Source organism: Sphaerodactylus townsendi, linkage group LG11 (assembly GCF_021028975.2).
Source record: "Sphaerodactylus townsendi isolate TG3544 linkage group LG11, MPM_Stown_v2.3, whole genome shotgun sequence".
In the NCBI taxonomy this organism is placed as follows: Eukaryota; Metazoa; Chordata; class Lepidosauria; order Squamata; family Sphaerodactylidae; genus Sphaerodactylus; species Sphaerodactylus townsendi.
Window position 1 is genome coordinate 31,383,171 of NC_059435.1, and position 24,961 is coordinate 31,408,131.

Genomic DNA, 24,961 nt, shown 5'->3' on the forward strand with positions numbered 1-24,961 from the left:
TGAGGCAAAACCGATTTTAGAAAAGGGGGGTTGCAACTACTAACTAATGAGAAGGGGAAACACATTCAACCCTGACTCAGTGTACGCTATTCACAAGAGTTACATTACAAAATTAAAATCAAATATTTATTACGAGGTATACACAAATAGGCAAATAAAACCTCTTGGTCTGGAATACAAACTGCTAGTGTTACAACAGCTGTAACAACACGATGTACATCGTTGATGTCAATATCAAGTGACCAGCTAAGTCCATGCGTGTTTCAGCTTCAAAAGCCTTCCTCAGTGGTTAAAGGTAAACTACTGTCTACCACACAGAGTTACAGAAAATAATAGAGCAAAAGACTTTATCATATTCTCTGTCTCTCAAATACACAGGGTGCATTTACAAATTTTGTGGCTATTCGTGTGTGTATATAACATAACCTGCTGACCAACTAGAGTCCCTCACACAGCAGCAGCAACATAGCAGCAACACAGTGCCTTCCAACAGCAGCAGCGCCATAGTACCTTCCAAGTGCCTAGGCAGGGAAGGTGTTAAAATTGGAGGCATTTTGCCTTTTCTTTCAAGCTGTCACTGCGCTATAAATTATTAACATGGTATGTATGCATAGGTGAGTTAGTGAAAGTTTTTGCGAGCTGTTTGTTTGCCCGGCTGTCTTTAGAGAGCCAGCGTGGTGTAGTGGTTAAGAGCAGGTGGATTCTAATCTGGAGAACCGGGTTTGATTCCCCACTCCTCCACCTGAGTGGCAAAGGCTTATCTGGTGAACCAGATGTGTTTTCACACTCCTGCATTCCTGCTGGGTGACCTTGGGCTAGTCACAGTTCTTCGGAACTCTCTCAGCCCCTTCTACCTCACAAGATGTCTGTTGTGGAGAGAGGAAGGGAAAGGAGCTTGTAAGTCACCTTGAGTCTCCTTACAGAAGAGAAAAACAGGATATAAATACAAAATCCTCTTCTACATTTTCATCAGCAAAATTTTTAATTGTCAGTAATCAATAAAACATCTATTTTTCAAATGATCTCCCTCTCAGACATGTACATTTATCTTAATTTTTGCTTGCTTAATTCAACTTGTGTGATTGATTCAAACATAATAGCCTGTAGAAATTCCACTGACTATGGTAAAGGCAGTGGAGCTTATTTTTAAATAAGCACAAACTGCCAGGTGGTTTTTAGAGGCAAGACAAGGGATTGGATCCATCAGTGAATTTCCACTAATAGGAAAGGGGTGTTTTTTGTATAATAATTCCTGCAGACTCACTGGTTACCACTTGAGATACCTTGGGTTCCCCGGTCCTTTCAGAGCAAAATTTTGTGGTTTGGGATGTGGGAGGTGGGGAGAGATCATGTTCTGCTGATGGAAATCACCACAAGATCCAACCAAGGCCTTTCAAAATCAGGCTTTCAGATAAACTGGATAGCAGTAATCATCTTGTAAATGCTATCCATACTGTAGAAAAAATTCAGTAACCTTCAGATTTCAAAGGGATGAGACACTTGGAGGAGTTTTTTTGTAGAATTTATAATGAGATTTAAAATAGCCAGAGATGAAATACTTAAAAAATTAATCGTGTATGTTTTGTACTAAAAATATTAGGTAACTTTCAACTATTATAAATGGAATGTGTCTTTAAAGATTTTTGGAGGTCTACAGTGACTTTTTAAAAGACCTCAGCCCTTCCATAAACTGTTTAGTTTGTGTTAGTTTAATTACCATTGATGTGTGCATTGTATATTCTGGCCTGGCCTTTTAAGTATCAATTGTTATTGTGTCTTTGGATTTACTTAATCTTTTTGTAATTACACTTTTAATAAAAGTTGTAGAAAACACTTTGCAGTATTTCTCTTCTTTTTGCTAATCTGAGAGCAAGAAGTCCTTTATGCATGAGGAAGTGTGCAGAAATTGCTTCATCTTTCATCCTCCAGTAGAAAGCGATGATTTTGTGAGCCAGGGAGGGATTTTTTTCCCTTTACACTGAGCATTAGCCATGTGCTCCGTTCTACTGATGTCCTTTTCATCCCAAAGTTTCATGACGTTTCCGTTCAATGTTCCACATTCCTCACATGATGAATATTGCTTTAGGTGGTGGATTCTGTACATTCAATTGTTCTCGCAGTTCCTCAAAAATATAATAGGATTGTTCTGGAAGATATCTTAAAAATGTAAGTTCTTAAGCAACTCAGTGTGACAATGGGTAAATTCTTAAGCAACTTAGTCACAAACTGCCAGGCATACACAATACAGATTTTCTTTTATGGTTAGACACCTGCCCACAAGGTGTAGTTTGAGCCGTTTCCATGACAAATTGGCACCAGTGAATTACTTCCTGTTTCTCTTGATCTCTATCGGATATGTATGCCACATTTTTGTGGTTGAATTTGTGTGATGTCAGACCCACTGTGAAAGATGGCTTCACTTCTAGCAATGAGCTGTGAGTGTGGTGTAAAGACATTTCTTTCTGACCATCATGGCCATAGTACTGCACAACTAAAGTAATGTGTGAAATGAGCACTCTATAGAAAGATACACATAGGCCTAATTTCCCCTCCCTCCCCTGAGATTTTATTTATCAAAGCCTTCCTACAAGAAGCTCAAGGCCGTGTGCACAATTCTCCCCTCAATTCTCCTCACAGCAGCACAGTGAGGTAGGCTAGGCTGAATCGCTATGCCAAGGTAATCTAGTCAACTTCATGACAGTGGGAAATTTGAACCTGGGTCTCCTAGACCCCTCTCTGTTTATAATGATCTCATGAGTGACAAGACTAATGTATGCATGACATACTAAAGTACACATTGGAAAGTGTAACAGAAGAGAGCAGTGTGCATCTATTCAACTCTTGGCACCCAAATCTAAGATACCTGGGTTAGAGCAAGGCCTACAACCATATAACTCTATATGTACTGATCTAATACCATTTCCACTGAAGAGGAAATATTTGAGGTTGGAGACTGACTCTTGTTTTGGTATAAAGACTCCAGGTAAATTGCAATATAGATTCCACAGGATGAGGTGGGAGGATGTATGTGTGAGTGTGTGAAGTGCTGTCAAGTCGTGGCTGACTTATGGCAACTCCATACGGTTTTCAAGGCAAGAGACACTCAGGAGGTTTGCCTGCCTCTTCATAGCAACCCTTGTATTCTGTGGGGGCCTCCCATCCAAATACTAACCAGGACTGACCCTGCTTGGGTTCTTAGATCTGATGAGACCAGACTAGTCTGCTCTCGCTATTACTGGCAGCACTCTCTCACACACACACACACACACACTCACTCACGCTCTCACACACACACTCTTTCACACACACTCTCTCTCACACACACACTCTCTTTCACACACACACACTCACTCACTCTCTCATGTTTTAGTAAGTATTGGTATAGAGTAGTGTGACCATTAGTCCCGTTTTCGGCGGGACCTTCACGCTTTTTAACAATTAGTCCCTCCTCCCGAGGGGTTTTAGAAAAGTCCCGCTTTTTGGAGGCTGCAGCAATCATTTGTTGTTACATTTTCTTCAGTTCGGGAACCGGTTGTTAAAGATTAACTTCAACACCTTTGATGACTCTCCCTTAGTTCTGCAAACTGCCGGTTAATGATTAACTTCACCTTCAACTGACCCAGCATGTCTGTTAATGATTAATCCCCCTCCCCCTCCATGGGAGTTAGTGTTGAGAGGCTGTTTTAAAAAGTGTCGAAGGAAGTAGCCGCTGGAAGAGCGCCCACCTCGCAACCAGCGAGGCGGGCAGGAGACAAAGCCCGTGGCACGGCCTGGCAGGCTGCGGGCGAGGGATGCGCCCGCCCTGCTGCTTGCAGGGCGGGCGAAGATGGGTCCGGCGGCTCGGCCTGGCCGGCCGCCGGGAAAGCGCCCGCCTCGCAACCAGCGAGGCGGGCAGGAGGCAAAGCCCGTGGCACGGCCAGGCCGGCTGCGGGCAAGGGATACGCCCGCCCTGCTGCTTGCAGGGCGGGTGAAGATGGGTCCGGCGGCTCGGCCTGGCCGGCCGCCGGGGAGCGCCCGCCTCGCAACCAGCAAGGCGGGCAGGAGGCTGGGCCCGCGGCGCGGCCAGGCCGGCTGCGGGCAAGGGATACGCCCGCCCTGCTGCTTGCAGGGCGGGCGAAGATGGGTCCGGCGGCTCGGCCTGGCCGGCCGCCGGGAAAGCGCCCGCCTCGCAACCAGCAAGGTGGGCAGGAGGCTGGAAGCCATACGCGGGCGCTGGTGGCCAGGCCGGCTGCGGGCAGGATACGCCACGCCCTGCTGCTTGCAAGGCGGGCAAAGATGGGTCCGGCGGCTTGGCCTGGCCGGCCGCCGTGAAAGCGCCCGCCTCGCAACCAGCAAGGCGGGCAGGAGGCTGGGCCCGCGGTGCGGCCTGGCCGGCCGCGGGCAAGGGATGCACCCGCCCTGCTGCTTGCAGGGCGGGCAAAGATGGGTCCGGCGGCTCGGCCTGGCCGGCCGCCGGGAAAGCACCCGCCTCGCAACCAGCAAGGTGGGCAGGGGGCAAAGCCGCCAGGAAAGCGCCCACCTTAGTAGGAAAGGAGAGGGTCATGGCAGAAACACCAGGAGATTATTGAGCTTGTTCCTCCTGGCTATTAAAGTAAGTGACTGAGTTTTGTTAAACGTTCTGCCCTGGTGGCATGGGGATGGAGAGGGCACAGTTTGCCCATGCCTGGTTTCTGCTGGCAAAACTTTCTGCCCTGGTGGCATGGGGATGGAGAGGGCACAGTTTGCCCATGCCTGGTTTCTGCTGGCAAAACTTTCTGCACTGGTGCCATGGGGATGGGAGGGCAGAGTTTGGCCAGTGCCTGGTTTCTGCTGGCAAAACTTTCTACCCTGGTGGCATGGGGACAGAGAGGGCACAGTTTGCCCATGCCCGGTTTCTGGTGGCAAAACTTTCTGCCCTGGTGCCATGGGGATGGGAGGGCAGAGTTTGGCCAGCGCCTGGTTTCTGCTGGCAAAACTTTCTGCCCTGGTGCCATGGGGATGGGAGGGCAGAGTTTGGCCAGTGCCTGGGTTCTATTGCCAAAACTTTCTATCCTAGTGCCATGGGGAGGGGAGATTTTGCTATAATCTGGCAGAAAAATAGTGAGGATCTGTAATTTGGAACTCCATTTTTGTACTGTAGTGGCACCAAAAAGCATAGGATCCATATTTGGGGTGGGGGTGGGGGGTGGTAGTCTGTGCATATGAACATAATGTGTGATGTGAAGGTGAATTTGGGGTTACCCAGTGCAAAAATCCTGAGAGTCCATGAGGATCTGACTTTGAACCTACCATGGTGCCATGGAGCATGGCATGCAGGATTATTATGTTCAGACATGTGTCTAGGGTATGAGCTGTGATGTTCTGGTGATTTTGGGGTGACCAAGTGGAAGAATCATGAGGATCCATGTTTTTCAAGCAGATTTTTGCGCCACTGCGGCACCACGGAGCATGGGATATGTGATTGTTGTGTTCAAGCATGTGACTAAAGGCTGGAGTTGTGATGTGCTGGCAATTTTGGGATAACTTAGTGCAAAAATCATAAGGATCCATGTTTTTCAAGCAGGTTTTGTGCCACTGCAGCACCACAGAGCATGGGATGCGTGATTGTTTTGGTGCTTCCTGCAGAATAAGACATGTTCTATAATTTTATGGTGATTTCATTTCATTCCAGTGTAAAAATCATATGAATTCATGATGATCTGTTTAAAATCATCTGCATCTGGTTTTTACCCAGATTTGTGAGTTTGGGCATGTTCTATAATGTGATGGCCACTTTGAGATGACCTGGTGCAAAAAAACTTTTTTTTGTCATGGTGGAGGAGGGCGGTTGCCGGGGGCGGGACACTTATATTTTGCCCCAGGCTCAATTTTCCCCAGCTACGCCTCTGGCAGTGCGGCAGCCTCCTGCGCTGCGGCACTGCCTTCTGGGGCACTCCCCTGTTTCCCGCCCTGTGCTCTTTGGCGCAACCCGGTCAATGGTGTCCCACTTTACCAATGTTAAAATCTGGTCACCTTAGTATAGAGGTACACTGTATCTTCCCGCAGTATAATTGCCTACCTGAAAAATGGATTTCCAGAGAAAGCTATTTACCCAGAGTCAGTTAAGAAAATCTTGGTTTTAATTTTACAATACTAGATTACCATTAAGACAAGTAGAGGTATTGTTGATGTTGAGTTTGGCATGCTGTGGCATGTCCTCCCCTCTTCACTTCCATCCTCTTTTGTTATCTGCAATGGGTCGGAATGGTGGTTGTTAATGTGGCATCCAGAGGTGCCCATGTGCCCACTGGAGCTTCTCTTGGCCACCTTCCTATGGGTTCGAGGAAAGTGAATGGGGCCTTTTCATAACAGGCCCTGCACCAACAAAGCTCTTCCTGCCTCACCCACTGCCAATCAACCTGCTGCCACCCAGTTGATGATGCCACCCCCCCCACCCTCGCTAGAGGCTCACCAAGGTTGAGAACCCTGAGGTTAAATGTTCACTTCACCAGTACTGAAAGCATTACCCTGGGAGAGCCCAAAACAGGAACCATATAATATCTTTTATTAGGATCGACCAAAAATTATACAAAACAGTCTGCAAGCTTTTAGCTTCCGTGGATTTATTCATTAGGCTGAATGTTTGTTTCCTAAAAGCCTGATAAACAGCATGAGAGAACTCAGAAGCTTGTGCACAGTTTTGGTTGAGTGAGCTTAATGAAAGATACTGTGTTGTTTCTGGTTTTGCACTTTGCTTTTGCCGATGTAGCAGTCTGCAGCTCCTTGTGACCAGGCTCTTAGAACCTGCGATCTAAGACTAACCAAAAGAAAGCATGATTGATGACAGCAAAGACCCTTGAAAAACAAGATACAGCTTTAAGAACATAAGAAAGAGCCTGCTGGATCAGACCAGAGTCCATCTAGTCCAGCACTCTGCTACTCGCAATGGCCCACCAGATACCTTTGGGAGCTCACATGCAGGATGTGAAAGCAATGGCCTTTACCTGCTAATCAATTGTTCCATTAACTGTGTGCAGCTATTGACTGCCATTGCTACTGCTGGAGCAAAAAGAGAACATCTTTAAAGCAGTGATACACACTCAGAAACAATCTCTGACTCATCTGCATACCATTCTCAAATGTAGCCCACCCACGCATACCAGGAAAGTGATCAAGGTCACTGCACAGCAGAGCTCTTGGTTGGCAGGTGGTTCCTACCTTGAAACAGATGGTGTTCAAACTGGAGGATGGGTAAGCTGTGAACTTCCCAGAGCTGTGAACTTTGGACCAGGGATACACATAAAGGCCTCACTGTTCTCACGCTTATCTCAGCACCCAGGTAATTGCCAGGAAGAGAGCAAGCTGGCAAACATGGGAGGTAGAGCTTTTACTTCCCTTTCTCCACGGCCAACTTTTTCCCTTCAGTCTGGACTCCTTGACCATACATCACATTCTTGCCTGAGCCACTAAGCTCAAGCTGGGGAGAGAGCAGAGGAAATAAGTCCTTCCTTTCACTCCAGAGCCTGGCTCAGGCTCAGCAATGGTGGCGAGTCAGACAATCTTAGGCCCCTTCCGCACACGCAAAATAATGCATTTTCAAACCACTTTCACAACTGTTTGCAAGTGGATTTGGCCATTCCGCACAGCTTCAAAGAGCACTGAAAGCAGTTTGAAAGTGCTTTATTCTGCATGTGCGGAATGAGCCTTACATCCTCAGAGGCACTCTGGTAAATCAAAAGATTATAGCTCAATACTTTGTGTTAATATAGTTGTATCTTGCTGTGTGTATCCGGTAGGGCACTTACTAGTCATGTGGCTTTTTTGGTTGAAGGTGACGTGTACCACAGCTTTAGACCATCTGATGTAAACACATTATAATGTCGCTGCTAAGTTTATGTAACCTTATCTGAAATTAATACTAGTAATAAATCACCTTGCTTCTGGCGTTTTCTGTCACAAGCCATGGAACTTGCAGGTGTAGAAGACAGGTCACTACAGTGCATGTATATTTCCACAGCTGCCCCACGCAGGTGTCCTCCTAGTTATGTGGCCCAGAGTTTTCTTATGCCTCCATGAAACAACAGAATCTCCTAGAAATCTGATTCCAGCATCCCAGAAAAGCGTAATAACCTCTAAACATGCACTGACTATTCATGTGTTTTCAGGGCATAATGCCAAAATAAAAGGCTCCATGTGTATGCTTTCTTCCTTCAATAGTACTGGAACAGGTCATATGTCTGCTTAGATGTTCTGGCTGTGGTTTTTTTCTGGGGGTGTGTGTGTTTGTAATCAAAAGCAGTCAAATTCAGTCTCAATCTCTTATCTACTCAATTGCCACAAAAATGCAAGTATGAAGCCAGACTGTGGAGTCCCGCTGATTCACATGGCAAAACATGCGTGAAAACCTCTGAGAGAAGAAGCAGCAGAACCATAAGGGCATGAACAAGGACCTGGTTAATTGAGGGCCCCCCTATATTCTTCATGATTATAAGAATTTGCTTCCCAGAGGACAAAAATTTCCATGCCTCTATGTAATATGGGGGTTGGAAGAGTTCACAGAACATTCGTGCCTACTGTGTGCACTGCTGAATCCTGCCAAAAGTCTAATTACTTTGCTGTCATGCATGATGAACTGCTGCTGGTGAGATATTAATGGAGGCTTTTGCTTAGCCCCAGAGCGCTAATAGTCTTATGTTCCCAAGTGCTTCACCTAGCCTCTGATCATGCAAACGTAGGTAATCAACAAGGGGTTGATCATGTGAACAAGCTCTGGTTCAAACTTTTTTAAAAAGGTGTCTACTTTGTCTTGTAATGTTTGGTTTTGCTAACTAACGGTGCCAGAATGATAGTCTGACAGGGCGAGTTAAAGCTTAAGCGGCTTGACTGGTCAAGCTTTATCCTGAATATCTTTAAAACCTGCAATGTTAGATGTGTTTGGTCCATACTATTAGGTTCAAGTGCTAAGTCACTCTGGCCATAATTATCCAAGCTCTAGGTCAGACTACTGAAATTCACACTATGTGAGGGGCTGACTTGAAGCGGCTCACAGCCTTCAGTTAGTGCAAAGACTGTAGGCTAGTGCCAGTTCCAGGGAATCTTGACAGAACCACAGAGGATGTGTTTGCTTGTTTACGACCTTAAAAGCTTCTGAAGTAACTGGGGAGCAAGACCTTAAAAGAACATCTGTTACCCTAAATAAAGTAGGAAGCTCTGCTTATCCTTCAGGTAAAGTTAAGTAGGAAGCTGTGCTGTGCATCACCTTGAGAGATGAGTGACTTGTCACTGTGGAACCTATCCTCTGAAACTACTCTGTCTGGCTCCAAGGCAGTTTCTTTCCCCCCATTTTTACTGGTTCCTCCCTGGCCATTCCTCTCCAAGTACTTAAGCTGTTTTAAGTATTTTAATGCTGCTGTTCATTAGAGCACCATTTCATTGCTTCTTCGGAGGTACTGGAAACAGCCTTAATCACTAACATAGCCAACAGTGCAGTGTACAAAGATTTTTAAAGTTGTTTGGAAGAAGGAAGTAAACTGTTTGTAAACTTGTTCAGATAGCTGGTGCAGGTGCAGGGGATCCATCAAGCAAGCCTGTCTATCTTCTCTGCATCTGTCAGCTTCTAGTTACAGCGAACACAGTGTGCCCTCATACTCTTAAGAGCCTTTCCAGAAAGCAAGCCCCAAGCCCTTTTAATATTCCTGTTCGAGTTACTGTTGATCCACCCTTCATTTCTGTTTGAAGGACAACATCAGTAGTTCAGGTGTTACAATCTGACCCATGATATTTAAGTCTCCATTGTATGGGCATCTGTTTTTTCTTCCCTTCATCTTGGACACATGACCATCCAGTCTTATGGCATACTTGCAAGCTACTCGCCAGTCTAGTGTCAGGACTGTGTAGAACAACAGGAGACAAGTTATACCCTGTTCAGCATAAAGATGAGAGCGCAGTCCTGAGTTGCGCACAGGAAGTGACAACAACTTTGGAGCTTGGTGAAGAGAACTGCTGTGGCTCCGGGTGGATTGGGGCTTTTCCAGTTGTCCCGGAGGCTACCAAGGACAGCCACTACTTGCAAGAACTACTTGCAAGAACAAACCCCAAGAGAATTCAGACACTTGCCCAAAAGTTAAATCACTACTGTATGCAAAAGATGCTTTCACATACACAAGGTCAGTGAAAGACATTACATTTTTAATGCATTTTACTGGGAGGGGGGAGGGGGAAACTGGACAAGGTAGGCACTAGGACTGCAGTGGAGCTAAGAAGATCCATGAAGGAGGAGTGGATTGAACTATGATCCAGCTATCATCTTTATCCTGGACAGGGTATAGTAGCAGAATATTTTTATTTTTATTTATTTATTTATTAAACTTTTATACCGCCCCATCCTCTAGGGGCTCTGGGCGGTATAATATGCCCAGACACTGGCCATTTCTCAAGACAACTTGCCGTTTAGATGACTTTATATAATATTTTGTTATTCTTGAGTTTACACATTGCACCAGCATGGGCCTCTGAAATATTTATCTTACAATGCATACTTTAGAAGCTGGTGATACATGTAGGTCTGATATTTTTTCTAACTGCATGGAGGTATTTTATTTCCTACACAGATTCTGTTTTTCTATATTCCAACTCTCTGTGATTTTTCCGGACATGCCTAGGAGACTCATCTCTTTGAAGAACAATCCCTTGGACCTCTTGGTATGCCCTTCCCCTCCTCTTTAAGCCAGGTGTTCCTTCAGAACAGGAGCGAGAGCTAGTGGGAGAGATGGTTGGCTTCAGAGTGAATTAAGCAATGGGCGCATCCCAGCTGCATAAGGTAACAGTGTAGTTAATCAGTGATTATATAGGCACTGTTCAGCAGGGACTAGTGTCATCTTTACAACCCCACAGCACTGTTTAATTGGGGGGGGGGGTGAGAAGGAACAGAGAGAAATCACATTTTGCAGGAACAGAATTGAACACTGACAACTTGCCTGGAAAAGAAGCAGCTTCCAGAAGAGTACTCATTTTTGACACCACTGCTAATGATTCACTGATAAAGCAAAAGCAGACTAGCTGGATGAAGCCTGGTTCAATGGACTCCCTCGAGCTACTCTCCAGAGCAGTCCAAGAAGCTGTCCCAGAACGCCTTTACAGCACAACCATGAAAATGGTATTATAGGAAGTCAAAGGAGGCATATAATGGTATATGCAGTGAGGCTACTATCCCAAGAAATAGAAAGTCAAGTGGATTTTGAGTCAAAATAATGGGATTTAAAATTATTTGGTCATCAGTGAAATACTTAAATTAGACAAGAGAAGTCCAAGACTACAAAGCAAAGTCTGGTTCATTCACAGTAAGACACTCAAGCTGCAATTTATAAAATGCCTCTTCTGGCTACAAGCATCAAAAGCCAAAAAAGAGGCCAAGGTAGCAGAGAGGCTCTTCAGACTATCCACTGTTTACAGTTGCCAATTCATGGTACATCTGAAGCATTTGCCAACCATAACTGTAACTGGGAGAAGCAGATTACATTTTCTATCCAAAGGTTATACAGGTCCTCATTCAGCTGAACTTCCCAGGTGGTTTGAATACTGGTGATGCAAAAAAAAGTTAGGAGTGCACTCCTTGCAATAGCAATAGCATATTACCTAGGCAATGCAAGCTTTCACATTGGTACTTTGGAATCAAAGTACCAGGGGGAGGTGGGGGAAGGCAGAATGCATAAGTACAGCAGCTTCCTACTTGTGGGACTGAAGATCCTTGACAGATAGTCCACTAACTTTGCACAACAGCTGTCAGGAAAATGCAGCATATAGACTACTGGACCCACTTCTAGGTTGAGAACATGAGTGGAGTCAGAAGGTGGAATTCAGCTGGTCTTCCCTTTGATGTTTGGCAGCCATTGTGAAGAAGTCCCTTAAATACTACCAGTGTACTATTCCATCTTGCACAGGTTAGCTGCCTCTTCTTTGGGCTTAATGTAAACTCCCCTCTTTGGTCTAGCAGGGGCAGAAGACTCACACAGCAGCATCTTTAAAAAGACAAACAGAAGGAGGCTAGGCTCTATGTGACTTACACCATCAACACTGTATAAAAAGGTACTATGAATGTTCATATAAATGTTCATAGGCCCTTGGATCTTCTATATTACTTACTCAGAGAATGGCCAGACTTGAGCCATTAGACTAGTTAAATATAATCAGTTTGTGCTGATCAAAATGGACCTTGAAGCAGTTAGTCCTTCCTCCAGATAAATGCAATTTTATTACATGTTGCAACCACAACATTCATTACACTTTTCATACAAATATCAAGATGTGATTAAAAATCTTAAGCGTGAGGTGAAAAAAATGAGACAAAACCCCTAGAAAGATTCTCAGCCCATAGCTGTGAAAGATCACCTGTTATAACACTGCCTAGAATCTGAATGTGATTTTTAAAAGTATATTTAAAACATGTTGTGTCTTTCCTGCACTCAAAAATGCAGATGAGCAAACACATTCTGATTTTTAGCCTCCTGCATTATGTTTAAGGACAAACATACATAACCATATCTTGGTGGCAGAATATCCCAAGTCAGTTGCCACATATTGAGGATATGAGCATACATTGGTTGGCTAAGCATATTTTTCTTTTAAAAGGAATCAATGTACAGGACTATAAACGAGCCATCCTTGCGGCACACGGCATGGCTCTAACATATGGCTTGTAGTATAAATCTTCTGCAGTAGACTTACTTGCAAGAACATGCCTTCAGCAATTCATCAGAAAAAAGCCACCATATTTAGTTATCTACTTGTCTGAGATATTTCTTGGCTTGCCACTGTAACACTGAGGGAGTTGATGTCTGTGTGCACATAAACGCTTCCAAATACATGTTTTAGGACAGAGCTGCCTCATTCCTTCTGGCTTGCTCTTTTTTATATTTTCCTCTATCAGGGCTGTTTTTTCCCAAAAATTATACTTGGGGATTTTTTTGTTGAAATATTTTAGTTCCTGCACCTTGTTTGTCCCCTTACTGCTTCCTGCCTGTTTGGTCTCCCCTTCTCATGATTCCTTGGGCTGAAAGAGGAAAAACACTGTGTTGCATCCCTATGATTCTGTGAAACTGGTTGAAAGTTGAAGCACTTTGGCTCACATGCCATCTCCCCTGCCCTAATGGATTCCAGGCCTGGATGCATCACCATCAATGTGTTCTGGATTCTGGGCAATAATGCAATTAGGCGAACTTCCAACTGGCCATCCTGTGTTTAGCTAACACATTTAAGCCATGTAGATGTAAAGTGGGTAGTGTGCAGTGCTAGACTGCAATGTAGTTGGCTAGATGCTTACCTGTTGACTGAGTCACACATGAAACTTTGTATGATAGCCATATACTTAAGAAGCACAGGAATGTAGCTAAAAATCCAAAGGTCTGTTTAAAAAAAAGAGAGAACAATCCATTCAGTAATCTGTCTGCCTTAGACAATTATAATCATATATAGATATAGATATATACAGTCTGAAAGTTGCACTTAAAAACACTTTGATTTTAATCTATTTTATAAAGCCTCTCCTAAATAAATATTTATCTACCCAAGATTCTGTGCATGCCAACAAACTGATCCAGACTAGACTTTTTGTTTGCTGATTCTGCTGTTACAGAATCTATTGATGTACTGATGATTGTGGAGGCAAAGAGAGGTAATCATAAGAAGGTGTAGTCCCAAACCCTTAAAATACAGGTGATGGAACCATGCTACAGCCAACTTGTACAGACTGACCTTACCAGCAGGGTCTAATTTAAGATTGAGTTTATAGCTATCCTGCTCTGTAAGAAAAAGGAGTGACCATGGCCACAGTCCAAGACTAATGTTTCCTGTATAGATTCCAAAGACTTCGTTGTTTAAGAGATATTTATTATACAACTTCCCTTTTTAGCCATGTTCTTGTGCTCCACTTGCATCACACAGTCATTTGGACTGTGTGAGCTAATCAACAAAAAGTGATTTCACACAATAAGTGGATTCATAATTGGAGAATCAAAATGACCACAAGACAAGGCAGAGTTCAAGACTTGTGTCTCAACCAGCTGCACATCCTTAAACAAACCCCACCTTGTGCCTTTGAATAAACAAGGACAAGGTTTTGTGCAATATCTCTCTGTCAGAAACACTTACAACACCAGGATATGAAGCACACAGTGATAAAACCCAAGCTGTACCATGGATTTGACACTTCACTTCCTTCTGGCAAACATATCAGTAGCCAATTATATTATTTTATTTAATTGGACTTAATATGCCACCACTCCCCTTTTGGGGAAATTAGGGAAAAATCTTGCAAGCACTCTTAGATTTAGGAAAATCTTGCAAGCACTCTTAGATCACATTCCATCAGGCAAAGCCACATAAGAAATTCAGGCAGTGGATTCTTTATACTACTTAAGTCAAACAGCCTCACCGCTCCAGCCACAAGTCCACCTGTGTTGTAACTTTTTGTTGCCGCCACAAAAGATGCAATGAGAAGCAGGCTGGTACCTATCAGGTAATGGAGAAACTCCTTTAAAAAAAGAAAGTGCAATCTAGTTACAAAGAAAATCTTTTCAAATTAACGTTCCGTTATGATACATCTCAAGTAGTTCAATGCTTGTCAAAGAATTCTTGTGGTTGAAAGTAACTGTGAAAAAGTAAAGGTGCAATTGAAAGTGCTCTGTTCATTCTTCCTGGTCTAAGTGATATCTCCCAAATGAAAGGCAGATAGATATATGCTGCTCTGCTGAAACTAATAAGATTATTAGACACATTTTCCAAGCAGTAGAGTCACTTCAGGGGGGTCATGTTGCTCTGCCTGGTTTTGGATTCCTGTGCCGGTCCCTGACATGTCAACACAGCTACCAAGGGCCAAATTATCCTCACGGTATAGCTCCGTGGTGGCGAACCTATGGCACTCCAGATGTTCATAGACTGCAATTCCCATCAGTCCCTGCCAATTGGCCATGCTGGCAGGGGCTGATGGGAATTGTAGTTCATGAACATCTGGAGTGCCATAGGTTCACCATCACTGGATAGCTGGTCTCAGATGGTGACAGCAAGGATGCCCATGACAGACCTTTTCCTGGGACCCCTTCTGCACTCTCTATTTCAGCACCCAACCAGTTGCTCAGGAAGATATAATCTGGGAAATGCCTAATTAATTTCCCAGAGTTTTCTAGGGTGGGAAAGGGAATGAATGCCTAGAACACTTAGCAAGAAAAAATGGACAGAGCTGAGAAGTATGTTAGGTTAGATGAATTAGGGATGAGTTTGAATTTCACATGCTTACTGGTTTGATTTTAATACCGCATTTCAATTTAATTTTGTTTTTGTGCAGACAAGGTATTTTCACACTATTTTATGTTCCCCCATGCCAATTGCTTACCAGTAAAATTTCCCCCATTGTTATTGATGCATCAAAGACATAAAAATGCCATAAAAACAAAGAAAGAAATAACCATCAGCAGCAACAGTCAGGTACAGCACATTGTACATCCACCATTGAAGCACAAACTGCAGTTTGCATGTGAGGAAATGATGCACCTTAATGCCACTGAAGGAAATTCTCCACCCCAGGGAGAGATAATCAAGACGAGCTTTCTCTCCAGCATGCAAAGAGTATGTGATTTTTTCTTTTTTGTTACGGTGATGATGTTTTCTGAAGCAGCGTGGTCTCAAGAACATTTATGTGATGTCGATGGTTCTGAAATATAGTTGTGCTCTGAGTGCCTTGGGGGCTTCACATTTCCATTAGCCACAGAAGACAGGCAATAATGAAGTCAATATCATATAAACAGGAGGAGGCTGAGTGGTAGAGCTCATGAGTGGCATGCAGAAGGTCCCAGGTTCCCAGTTCCAGGCATCTCCAGTTAAAGAATCTAGCAGTAGGTGACAAGAAAAGGTCTCTGTCTGAGACCCTGGAGATCTGTTGCTAGTCTGAGAAGGCAATGTTGTTTCAATGGTCTGTTTCAGAATAGTCAACTTCATGTGTGTTCATCCATATCTTACCAAGACCCACATTTAAAGGGAAATAACAACCACCACCTCACTGGTATAGGTTTTTGCACTGGTACAGATTTTTTTCCCTTGAAATTGAGAAATCCTCTCAGAGTCTGTTCTACACGGTGGCTGAATTATTCTCCATGTTTCCAGGGCAAGTTTAGCTTTTTGTTTTCTCAAAGGGCAACATTTTGCTCTTGCGGCTGAGCAATATCACAGAGCAGGAAACAGCCACATCCTGGCAGACACCAACATGGTAAGTCAAGTTGAGGTAGAAATGGTAGGCAACGTTGCTTTATGTGTGCTAAGCAAGCAATGATATCTGATGAGGAGTCTAGTTCCAACTCTGGCTGAGCAGAGCAGCCCACACCAACCCTATACATGCTGTCAACCGGTACAGTTTCTAGAGCAATATCAAGCTGGCTGAATATGGGAGGTTGCACAGTACTTCTAATCAGAGTTTCTAAGGTGATCTGTACTTGTGTGGAATGCTGTCTCTGCAAAAACCTTCATGTTACAGAAAAAGTTGGAACATAGCACTTGTGAGGAGGCATAATGGAAACATTACTATTTCTAGAGGGATAGTTGCTAAGACTATTTTTGTATTAATAGCACCTGAAAGACTAACAAATGCATTATGGAACAAGCAAAACCTTCACCAGTAGTTTCTGGAAACCTTTACGACATAATTAATCATTTAGTCCCTACAAGTCTTTGTTGTTTTGACTGGAGGAGATTAACCTGACTACCCCACTCTGGCCTTAAACTGAATTAATATATTAAGTAATTGTTCCTTTGTGGGTACAAATATGATCTTTTGTCCAAATTCATTAACAGCAGCTATTTGGAATGGACTAGTGTGACTGAATATTGTATGCTTTGGTGCTGTTCATACAAACATGATATGCCTACACTCATATTGTGTGGCTTTTTATTTACACAGATTTATTTTTTATGGAGTTCTGTTAGTGTGTAGTAATAAACATAATTACTTTAGTTGTGAGCAGGAACTTACCGCAAGCGGCCAGTTGATGCAAGTCAGCATTCGGTAAACTCGGAAAAGGTAAACAATGTAGAAGACAAGGATCATCACAAAGTCACACATGGTGACAATTTCGAAGTAACTGTATGCAGTGTAATCTGTCCATACCGAGCTTGTTATGCAGATGAATGCAATCAGCAACAACACCTGAAAGGCAAGACCCACAAAGGGAGCAAAGTGAACTTAAAACAAGTTGAAGTAGAATAAAGTGAACAATTTAAAAATGTGGGATTGTACTCGAACATGCAGTTCCAAAAACTCCAGATCACTTAAGTGTTTTTAAAAGGTGATTTCCAACTATTTCCCTTGGCCACGGCTATTCCTGAAGGTCTGCTGACACCACAGGAAGAAAATTTCAGGGGGCTCAGTGTGAGCTCCACCAGGAAAAGCAAATAAAAATCACCCCCTCTCTTAAAAAAAAATCTGAAGCACGCTGAATTCTTCAGAACTGTGCAGATGAATACAGATTAAGAAACAACAGCTTCACCTGAACAATGAAATCAGTTAAGCTCATGGGAAAATTATTGCATGTTCTCAGACACAAGCAAATTTTACTACAAGGAAAGCTTCTTTGAGATTAGTGCTGTGTGTTAAAGAGTTCTGAGGGGTCTTTTTTTTTTTGAAAGGCAGACATGGTTGTAGCTGCTTTTCTAACAGGAAACCTATGCAGCCCACAAGTACACCCCACAGTTCTCTCTCCCACTATGCTCTATGTTTAACAGCCAGTATGGTATATAGAGGTTAGAATGTCAGACTGTGATCCAGGAGACCCAGATTCAATCCTCACTTTGCCACAAAGCTTGATGAGTGACCTTGGGTCAGTCACACATTCTTAGTCTAACCTACCTCCCAGGGTTATTGTGAGGCCGAAAAGGAGGAGATGAGAGACCTTCTCATCTTTGGAGAAAAAGCAGCATTGGATTGAAGAAGTTGGACCTCATATTCAAAAATTAGTTTAAAAATGGATTACATTTATGAAACATCCAAAATGTAAAAAATGAGGAAGCATAACAGGTTTCTAAGTATTAACAAGCACTGGTACAAAACTACATTCATTCAGTATAGCCTATTAATGGTTCTTGAGCATTTTACTATGAGGACCAAACAACAAACAAAATAAATTCAGGGAGCAGGGCCCAAGGTATAGGTGTAGGTTATATGGAGCAGCTGCAATTATTTGAGACATCAAAGCCAATTTGTGTACAAAGGAGTTTTCCTTTTACACTGAAAGATAAACAATAGTTGAATTTTCCTTAGTCAAAACAGATAACAAAAAGGACTGTCCATTTAAAAAGATTCAGGAATGATAAATGGAATCTGCTGCCTCTGCGTTTACAGTTCCATAAAGCACTAAGCTGTACATTAGCCTAGTTTATTGCTCTCAGACAACTGTGCTGGGCAGGGTTTTTCCCATTTCTGACAGCACTTCATTCCATGTTTATGAAATTCTTAACGCTTTACAACCACTTGAAAAGACTTTATTAAAACAGTAGGTGAAGAAGGTAGAAGAATTATTAAAGCCTTTTAAAATTCAGATCCAATGGTTACTGAAAACCAATAAAGCATCAATAAAATGACATTGCCACAATAAATCACCAATAAAATCATGTAGACTTTTTGCCACAAATCTGGTTCCTGCTGAATGCAGAAATTGGAATGGAGAGGAACTCAGTACAGGCTGAATCATAACCCTGCCTGCTTGGGACACATCAGTCAAAGCAAGATGAGATGCTCCTGGGTGAAGGGGTATCGGCAGCTAGAAGGTTTGCAGTGAAGAACAGGAGCAGTTTCTGTTTTCTGGGAACTGTCTGGCACACTGTAATATGCCCAGCACAGCAGTGGATAGAATGGGGCAGGAAAGATAGTTGACAGGGAACATTAAACTGCAGCCCTGTGGTGAGCCTCTTGCCCTCTGCTTGGCAGGAGAAGAATTGCAGCCTCTGTTCACTATCAGTCAACCAAGCACTCACCCAGATGACAAATGACAGGTACGCACATGGAGGTACAAAGAAAGAGAAGAGGAAAGGACACAATCCATTGAATGGGCTGATGGTCAAATAAAGCTACAGTTGGGAGCTTTTGAAGAGGGGGTCCATAACCAACCACACACAAACATATATACAAAAACAAGAAAAGCAGAGCAAGGTTTTGAATAGGAAAATGGCCCGAGGATAAAAGGATGAGCAACCCAGACAGCATCACTGCTCTGATCAGATTTGTACACCTGTAGCAAAACATCTGGTTGAAGAAGAGCTTAGATTTATTACTTGGCCTTTCTCTCCTGTAAGAAGACTCAAAGGGGCTTACAAACTCCTTACCCTTTGTCTCCCCACAATAGACATTTTGTGAGGAAGTGGGGCTGAGAGAATGCTGAAGAACTGTGACTAGCCCAAAATCAACCTCCAGGAATGTAGGAGTGGGAAACAAATCTGGTTCACCAGATAAGAGTCCATTGCTCATGTGGAAGAGTGGGGGATCAAACCCGGTTCTCCAGATTAGACTCTACATGCACTTAACCACGACACCATGCTGGAAATTGAACAATTAAATACACAGATTATATTTTTAAATGGCTGTGTTCTGATTAGTCACCGACAAAACCGTGACATATCAATTCATACTGGGTATCAGTGGAACTGTCCATGATTGAATATCCCAAATGTAGACACACTACAATACAATTCTGAATTTTTATACTGGGCGCCTATCATGAAAACAGCAAGAGCAGGCCACCCATGACAAGACATTGGCTTCTATAAACTCAGGGGATCCCTAAAGTATGAAGAAAAATATGACTTTGCAAATTATTGAAAAGAAAAAAATATGCACACAAACAACCCACTCTGATGCAGAATAACGGCATCCAAGAAAACACAGAATGATGACAGCCAACTAAAGCGAGGAGCAGGGTAGAGGAAATCAGCCTGAGAACATAAGAATTCTGGAGGGGGGAGATTTCCCAAATTGTTTCCTTCTTACTCTTTCCCTCATAGCTTGTCTGGATGGTTTGCAAAGTCACGGCATGCGTCCATTTTCATATTCAAACATGAATACAACACACAGGAATCAGTAGATATGGATTGCAGAGAACGCTAGAGAATCCCCTTAATTTAAATATATATAGTATATATATTATATATATATAGTATATATATTATAGTATATATATATATATTATAGTATAGTATATATATATATATATTATAGTATAGTATATATATATTAATATATATATATATATTAATAGAAATATATATATATATTAATAGAAAAGTCACTGGGAAATTTTGCAGCTCCCTGTCAGTGAAAGTGTCTATGCTCTTTCACTCTTCACAACAGCTTACATATGGCAGTCCCAGATCTATAAAAAGAACTTTACTGTTAGTTTGGGTGGATGTTAGCTCTGTAGTCACAAAGCAAAGTCACAATTCCAGAAGTCCACCAGGGTTCTAGATTGTGAAGTATTTTTAAGGTAAAATATAAATGATCCTACCAGGTCAAAAATCTTCAGAACCAGGATTTTCTTAGAAGGCAAAAAGTCAACATGTTATAGGAAATTTCAAAAGAAAAAAAGGGGGAAATCCTTATTTTCCAAGAGAAAGCTGAGTTCCAGCCCTCACCAAGGTTCACAGCAACATGAATTTGCAAGGTAAGAGACTCCGTATAATAGGAAACAGCCTGATCATTATGCATTTGAGAAAAACATCATTTTAAATCTCTCAGCATTTAGGTTCCCATGTACTACAATTGCTTTAATTTGCTCTTTGTTATTCTTTTGCAAGCTCAGAGGAACTAGCTGACAGCAAACCCTCCCTCCCTACTTTTCCAACCTGCTTTTAGACAGGAAACATACTTCTGAGGCTTCCTGTTTTAACCGAGATGATTCCCATCACTACTGCAATAGGCTGTTTTGGATTTTGCAACTCAAATTACAACTTGTTTAAATACCAGAATTGCAGTTTTTGTCTTTTAATTAATTTGCAAATTCATATTTTTCTGCTTACTTGGGAACCCGCTGAGTACCTAGACACCAGTCTTGGCACAGGTGGCCTGCTTCTACTTTTTCATGATTGGTGCCCAATGTAACAATGATACACACTCCTTTTGATGTTACAATTAAACCCATATTCCATTTTATGTGTGAATGGGCCAAGCAGAAACAATACATGCTTTGTGCATGAACAAACAAAGCTTTGGGAACAAACACAACTGACCCAATCACACTATGAAAACACAACAACCAGCCTCAGTATAATGTTTGAAATGGCCAAGGCAGACAGCTCCCTGTTCCTTTTCTTATGACTGTCAAGAAGGCAACAAATAATTTTCAAGAGTCACATTACTGCTAAAAGAAGAGATCGGCTGATATGGATTCCTGTCTGGACTATTTTGACTGTTTCTTATTACAAGCACTGAAAAAAAAAGTCTTAACCTCTCTGTGCTCCCATTGGCACAAAACAGTTATTACAGTAATCGTCTCTCACCATATCTGTTTCTTGAAACAGACTTTTCTCTGTGATACACCTCTGAAGATGCCAGCCACAGATGCAGGCGAAACGTTAGGAACAAGATCTACCAGACCACAGCCACGCAGCCCGGAAAACCCACCACAACCAGTTGAATCCGGCCGTGAAAGCCTTCGACAATACATTACAGTGATCGTCTCTCACCATGACTGCCATCTCCTCATGGCCTTGCTACAATAAGCAGAGAGAAAGAAGACAGATGGTCGTTGAGATGTGCAAACTTTCACACATGTGAATGTGCTACAATGTTCCTAAAACAGTTGCTGATTACAACTTCATTACAGAAAGTAGCACAGTTGTAGTGAGGGGGGCCGGAGCAGGGTCAAGCCCTGGGTGCAACTTCCTTGCATCATTTGGGGGGGCATGTTCGGCTGCCAGCCCTCCTCCCTCTCCACCTCTGCAAGGAACTGGAGCATTGCACTCCCTGTCAAATCTTCCTCCTGTGCCCTCTGCCACCCGCCCTTCGCCTCTGCTGCCACCGCTACCAGCACCCACCCTCTGCTCAGGCTTCTGTTGCCCAGGTTGATGCCTTTCCAGAATTGCAGATCCTGTCTTTCCCAGAACATCATAACATTATTACCAATATTATTAAATCTCAAGAAAGTTCCTCCCTCATACACAATTTTAGCCTTCACAGGCTTTTCTTTTCCAATAAGGGGATACAATTATGAGAACTGTTTCCTTTTGGAAGGGAAAAGGATATAGACAGGGAGATGATCAATAATTGAAAAACATTTCTTGGAGTAGAGATGTCTACTGTACAAGTGGTATTTATTTTATGCCTATGCTGCATATGGATGGAGACACGTGTATGTGTGGAAGTATTTCAGGGAACGGGGGAGTTGCTTTGATACAGTTATCTAAAAATGGATGCCTGATGTTTTTTGGGGAGTGCAATTTTAGTTCTTGCCCTGGGTGCCATTTTCTATAGATACGTCGCTGGAAAGCAGGAAATACAGCTTGCGTCACAATAAAGCACCCACATGGCAGGTTTCCACGTGATTTCCTTCTTCAGCCACTAACCCCCCCCCCCACACACACACACACAATTAAGGACTTTTGGTGTTTCATTTTTTTAAAGTAATTGCTGCTTCGTCGCTACAGCTGTATGTTCAAGCAGTGCAACTGTGCTAGGGCACTCTGGCCCACTGTAGCTTTAATTTGCAAATTAAAACGCAAGCAGGCCAAATTCCAGAGGGATAGCCATGTCAGTCTGCTGCAGCCAGAACAACCAAATGTCCTGTGACACCTTAAAGACTAAATGTTACCAGAGGTCAACGCCTAGTAAATGTATTAACATTTAACCTGCAAAAATGTAGTAGTAGCCAGGATTTTGAAAATAAGCCATTTTTGAATAGGGCAATGATAATTTAGTGTATACTCAGATTGTAGGTATTATATTATCGGTAATTCCAAGTAGATTTTAGAACAAATGATAGTTCATCAGGGCACATATTAGATATAGAAGGATTAATCTAGACTGTTTTGGGACTTTAAAGTATAGTATAAAACTATTCATTCAGGCTAAGGATTAAAACATTGGTCTCTGTCTCAGCATTAAGGCACCAAATAGCTCTTCACACCCGCTCTTCTGCTAGCCTTTCTTGCAAACGGGAAACTAAGCTTCAAAGATAACATTTACTCAGCTAAGGGAATGTTCTCTAAAGTTATCTCCATATGTAACAAAGAGCGGGCTCTCTTTGATAGAAAAACATTCTGAACAAGTGTGAATGACTATTAAAATGTCAACTGACTATCTTTCCTGCCTCAGGAAACCTTGAGACTAAGAGGCTGCCCAGATAAATGGTTGTAAGAAACATGAATTGTTATTCTAAGACCCATACTATTTTGTACAATAGATAAGCAATACCTAAAGTAAAGGCTTTCAAAGTAAACAGCTGCATTTATTATCTTGACCAAAAGGACTCATAGATCTGTCAATAAGCAGTCACATTGTAATTTAGTATGTTGGGACCGGAATGGTTGTACTCTATGCCAGATAACAACAAGGGATGGTTTACTTTAAAGTGTTAATGAAAGGTGGCAATCTTTTGAAATGTATGTATTCTTTATCATTTTATCATGCTTTGAGGGAGATTTCTTCCCAAGCCTTTTCCCCATAACAGAAGCTCACTTTTTGTACTCAGCACGCCTCTCCGGACACTCTGTCAGATTGAATAAAATTATTTTTATAGATATAGACAGATATTGCCTCCTGGTTCTTTCCCTGCCCCCTCCGGGGAGCCGCTCTGTTACTGCTTGTGGTAACAGACATGTGTATCAAACCATCACCTATTTAAATCCAAGTTGGAAATGGATTATTGAAAACAGAAGCCAGTGTAGTGTAGTGTAGCAGATTCAATGTTATATAAACCTCAGTTTAACCACTCTACTGTTTGCTCTGTGATATATCAGACTTGCTGCTCACTTGAGATCCACCTTCTTTACAAAGTAGTTCAAAGTACAAAGTGGGATAACGTATCCATCAGCTGTCCTCTCTTCGGCACAAGGTTGGGATATCATCAGTGACAGAAATTCTAACATCAGCCTTCCATGGAGGAAAGTCGTAAGATTCAAAGCAACCCCAAATATTAGTCACAGCAGGACTGAAAAGAGAACCAACTACTAATTTCCAGACAAAGGCGTGTTGCGGTCCAGGTTGGTCTGAGGTTTTACAGACATCTCTTCGGAAGAGTTCAAAACGTGTTTTGTCTCCGAACTTCAGTGGGGCGGGAAGGCAAAGCTATTCTGCATAAACATTCTGCATACTCTCACCCTTTTAAGTGAATTAAAGGGCACCCTTTGCAGTCAATTTCTGGGAGGAGCCAGAGGAGGCGCCCGGAGGCCGAAGCTGGCGCCTGCCACAAGTCGAGGCGCGACCCAGCCCCAACTAGGAGCGGCGGAAAGTTTAGCTAACTCACGCGCGTGAGTTTTTGCCGCGCTTTAAGGGGGCAGGAGCGCACGCAGGGACGGGGCCTCATACTTTCTTTTGCAAGAAGGGCAGCAGCGGGTGCCGGAGCCGAGCCGAGCCCCCTCCCCCCGCCCCCGCTTCCCCAGGAGTCTCCTGCCCCGCCTCGCCCTTACCATCTGAACCACCTTCAGCATGGCGGTGCAAGAGCGGGCGTAGGCTCGGTCCAGGCAGCCGGGGTCCGGAGGCGGGGAAGAGATCGAGGCGCCCCCGCTGCTGACATCGGTGCGGATCACCCGCGGCCCGCGAGACATTGCACCGCTAGGAGGGAGCCCGGCCGCTGCTGCTGTTGCCGCCGCCTGTGGCTCCGGAGGCGGGACAGGGCGGGACCGGCCGAGAGAGCGCTGTGGCGCACAGCTGGAAAGGAGGGGGAAGGCAAACCGCGGCCGGCCGGGCAGCCCCCTGCAGATTTAAGGGACCCGTCCAGTGTAGCCTAAAAGGATGCAGTCCTACTCAGAAGTAAGATTC

The 24,961-nt window shown here is 43.3% G+C and overlaps 1 protein-coding gene across 2 annotated transcripts; it reads right to left on the reverse strand.

Annotated features, from left to right (window-relative positions):
- Positions 1-6,501: 6,501 nt before the first annotated feature.
- On the reverse strand, positions 6,502-24,817 carry CMTM7 (CKLF like MARVEL transmembrane domain containing 7). 2 transcript variants are annotated; one of them, XM_048511746.1, is made up of 5 exons: positions 24,610-24,817; positions 16,973-17,146; positions 14,387-14,485; positions 13,277-13,358; positions 6,502-6,775 (listed from the first exon to the last, which is right to left on the reverse strand). In XM_048511746.1, exons 1-5 carry the CDS (start codon positions 24,745-24,747, stop codon positions 6,756-6,758), a joined length of 513 nt encoding a protein of 170 aa, XP_048367703.1. In that variant the 5' UTR covers positions 24,748-24,817; the 3' UTR covers positions 6,502-6,755. The 2 variants fall into 2 exon arrangements, with proteins under 2 accessions (XP_048367703.1, XP_048367704.1); XM_048511747.1 differs by having other exon boundaries at positions 6,502-11,975.
- Between the last annotated feature and the right edge of the window lie 144 nt (positions 24,818-24,961).

What these genes read in the sequence shown, in the direction of transcription:
- CMTM7 (XM_048511746.1), bottom strand. Translation starts at nt 24,747, where the DNA reads ATGTCTCGCGGGCCGCGGGTGATCCGCACCGATGTCAGCAGCGGGGGC. An exon ending in GCATCAACTGGCCGCTTGCG is followed by an intron (nt 14,486 to 16,972) that starts GTAAGTTCCTGC and finishes CTTTTTTTAAAG; the next exon opens with GAGTTTCTCCATTACCTGAT. An exon ending in ATGTGTGACTCAGTCAACAG is followed by an intron (nt 6,776 to 13,276) that starts GTAAGCATCTAG and finishes TCTTTTGGTTAG; the next exon opens with TCTTAGATCGCAGGTTCTAA.